This window comes from Bidens hawaiensis, unplaced genomic scaffold, assembly GCF_021521415.1.
Source record: "Bidens hawaiensis isolate Kalapana, Puna unplaced genomic scaffold, B.hawaiensis_p1.1 tig00025990_1, whole genome shotgun sequence".
Classification (NCBI taxonomy): domain Eukaryota; kingdom Viridiplantae; phylum Streptophyta; class Magnoliopsida; order Asterales; family Asteraceae; genus Bidens; species Bidens hawaiensis.
The window spans coordinates 305,122-308,406 of record NW_027494178.1 but is presented as its reverse complement, the minus strand read 5'-3'; the positions used below and the strand labels follow the sequence as shown (position 1 = coordinate 308,406).

Genomic DNA, 3,285 nt, shown 5'->3' with positions numbered 1-3,285 from the left:
TAGGAAACTAACAAAAAAACTCAAAAAACCTAACTTAAAAATTCCTTTCATCTTTTCTATAGGGGTTGTTAGTGTTATCAAAATTTAGAAAAAGAAAAATATAAAAAAATGTTAATTGTTTTATTACATATATAATATTGTTGTATTAATTACATAATGTAATGTCGTAATATTATATATATGTAATATAATATTGTTGTATTACATATATAAAATACATCAAATATTGTGATTGACTTTTTTTATTATTAAGAAATGTAACAAAATAATAAAAGAATAAAAGAAATGAGTTTTTTTTTAAATCATGTTAAGTCTAATTTTCACAAGTTATTTATTAGTTCTCTCTTAAACATAGGTTATCTCATGATTTTTCATTCGAGTATTATGCATATCTACATAATCATCTTTCTACGATCATTTATATGAGTAATATTATTATACTATCAATGAGCTAAGACCCTTTCGCTATGGGGCGCGGAAAGGAGGGATAGCGGGCGCCCTTAGGCGCGGAACACCGCCAAGGGGCGTAGAAGGTGGTGGGGCGCCGTTCCTCCAATCAACCCAAAGCCGGGCGCGCTTGTGAATTCAGGTGCCCCCCCTCCTCTTCAACGGCTCTCTCTCTCTCTCAAACACACATACATACATATGTATATGTGTGTATATATATATATAATATTTATATATTGGATGGGGCTTGGATGGGCACTCTTACCATAGCGGGGCATTATTGGATGGGGCTTCGATGCCCCCCGGTGCTTACGTGGCGCTGACGTGGCACGGTGGAGGGGCATCGAAGCCCCTCACCATAGAGGATGGCCTAATGGTGTAGTGGTAAGAGAGAAACTTGATGTCCACATGGCTCAGGTTTGATTGCCCCTATTATTTATAAGTTTCAGTGACACCAGGTAATGATGAGAGATTAAGGGAGTATGTGACATTCACTAGTTGGATCCTTGCACTGAATGAGTTTTATCTCCACGCATTGTTGTGCCTTCAAGCGAGTGTTCATGAGCGTTGCCCTTAGGTGAGAGATTTCCCTAGATTGAAAGGGGAGTGTATCTCAATGTGATAGACTTAGTCAGCAGCCTATTTGAAGGATTCGTTGGTCGCTCAAAAAATATATTATATGTTCTTAAAAAATAACTTAAGTTTATAACTATTTCTAAATCAAATCAATAATGAAATGCCATTATACAATAAAATCACGTAAAGCGTCTTAATAATAGAGAACCAAATTAAAAATAACAAGATGTTAAGAAATAGTTTTGTAGCTTTATCATTTTATGGTACATACATATAATCCAAAAGTAGATTTAGCATTTGGTGTATTCTGCTAGATTACTACTATTTATAATAAGTCTCAAACGTTGAAGATAATAAATAAAAAAGCATGGTCAAATCCGAATTTGGTGATTATTATTATTATTATTATTATTATTATTATTTAGAATCAGCTTGATATTTAATGTTATATAAACCCTAGGAAAGCAAGAGTTACAAGAAAAAACAATACTACAAATAAACTTCACTCTAGAGTTCCATTTACAAACTGCAATGGAGTTCTTGATAGCATTTATGCTTTTGTTTACAATGTTTGTTAGTTTTGCCTTTGCAAAACTAATATTCCGTCGAGGCGAAACGTGCTACATGATCGACTACGAATGCTACAAAGGTAACAAGGAGATGAAGCTAAACACGGAAGAATGTGCGAAAATTGTTGCGCGCAACAAGAATCTTCGTATCGAAGATTACAGGTTCTTGTTACAAACCATCGTTAATTCAGGCCTCGGTGAAGAAACATTTGGCCCCAAAAACATCATTTTGGGCGAAGAAGAACACCCAAAACACGTCGATTGTTTATCAGAACTCGAATCCGTATTTTATGATACACTTGATAATATTTTCGCTAGGTCGAATATATCACCATCTGAAGTTGATATACTTGTGGTGAATGTGTCTTTACTGTCAGCAGTCCCGTCTTTAACATCTAGAATCATAAATCATTACAATATGAGGGAGGATGTTAAGGCGTTTAATCTTTCCGGAATGGGGTGTAGTGCGAGTTTAGTAGCTATTGATCTTGTTCAACACTTGTTCAAGACACATAAGAAGAGTTTAGCCATTGTTGTGAGTACCGAATCGATGGCGGGTCAGTGGTATTGTGGGAGAGAGAGGTCGATGATGCTTTCTAATTGTATTTTCCGCGTAGGAGGTTGTTCGATGCTTTTAACGAACGATAGGGCTCGAATGAATCAAGCCATTTTGAAGCTGAACTGTCTGGTAATGTTAAACTCTTAAGTGTGTGTAATGAAAGCAAAATTGTGGTTATATATATATACCTAATTCGTATTTACATAATACATAACATTTGTCTAATTACATTGTGTCTAACAGGTGAGAACACATTTTGGTTCCAACGATGACGCGTACAATTGTTGTATGCAAGTAGAAGATGATCAAGGATATGGAGGCTTTCGATTAACGAAGCTGCTCACGAAAGCTGCGGCTCGATCTTTATCTAGGAACTTTCGAGTGCTTTTACCTAAAGTGCTTCCAATTTGGGAGATAATTCTTTACACAACAAGAAAAGCCGGTTCAAAGATTAACCTAAAATCTGGGATTGAACACTTCTGCATACACCCTGGTGGAAGAGCTGTGATTGATGAAGTGGGGTCGAGTCTCGGGTTAGATGAATATGATCTAGAGCCTGCTCGAATGTCATTGCATCGTTTTGGCAACACTTCGGCGGGTGGGTTGTGGTATGTTTTAGGGTACATGGAGGCAAAGAAAAGATTGAAAAAAGGTGATAGAATTTTGATGATCAGTTTGGGTGCGGGTTTCAAATGTAACAACTGTGTTTGGGAGGTCACCCGAGACATGGATCGACTGAATGTATGGAAAGATAGTATCGAAAATTATCCACCGAAGAAGATGACGAACCCGTTTCTTGAGAAGTATGGATGGATCAATGATGAAGCTGTGGGATTTATCAAACCTGAGGATATAGCCAAGATGCTTGGTTTTGTCTAGACCATATTTTCAAATATATATTAATCACATTATTATTGAGTTTGAAGTATCAAGTCAGGTAATTGTTCAGAAGTTGTCAAATGGCATATATGTTACATTTTCCAGTTGGTTTCTTGAGTTACATATCCATATATGTATAGTCTTTTAGACTTGTTATTTTCAAGATTGTTTCACATGCATTATAATAAATTTAAGTACTTTATGATCACTTAATTAAGTTGGTGACCAACTGGTCTTATTAGCTTTTGACCTGTT

General features: G+C 36.0%; 1 protein-coding gene across 1 annotated transcript; it reads left to right on the top strand.

Annotated features, from left to right (window-relative positions):
- The first annotated feature begins 1,543 nt into the window (after window positions 1-1,543).
- Window positions 1,544-3,285, top strand: LOC143572673 (3-ketoacyl-CoA synthase 19-like). The gene is made up of 2 exons (XM_077057764.1): window positions 1,544-2,280; window positions 2,395-3,285. Exons 1-2 carry the CDS (start codon window positions 1,555-1,557, stop codon window positions 3,028-3,030), a joined length of 1,362 nt encoding a protein of 453 aa, XP_076913879.1. The 5' UTR covers window positions 1,544-1,554; the 3' UTR covers window positions 3,031-3,285.

Excerpts from the sequence above, each read along its gene's own strand:
- LOC143572673 (XM_077057764.1), top strand. The coding sequence starts at position 1,555 with ATGGAGTTCTTGATAGCATTTATGCTTTTGTTTACAATGTTTGTTAGT. Across the intron at positions 2,281-2,394 it reads TTTTGAAGCTGAACTGTCTG|GTGAGAACACATTTTGGTTC; the intron begins GTAATGTTAAAC and ends TGTGTCTAACAG.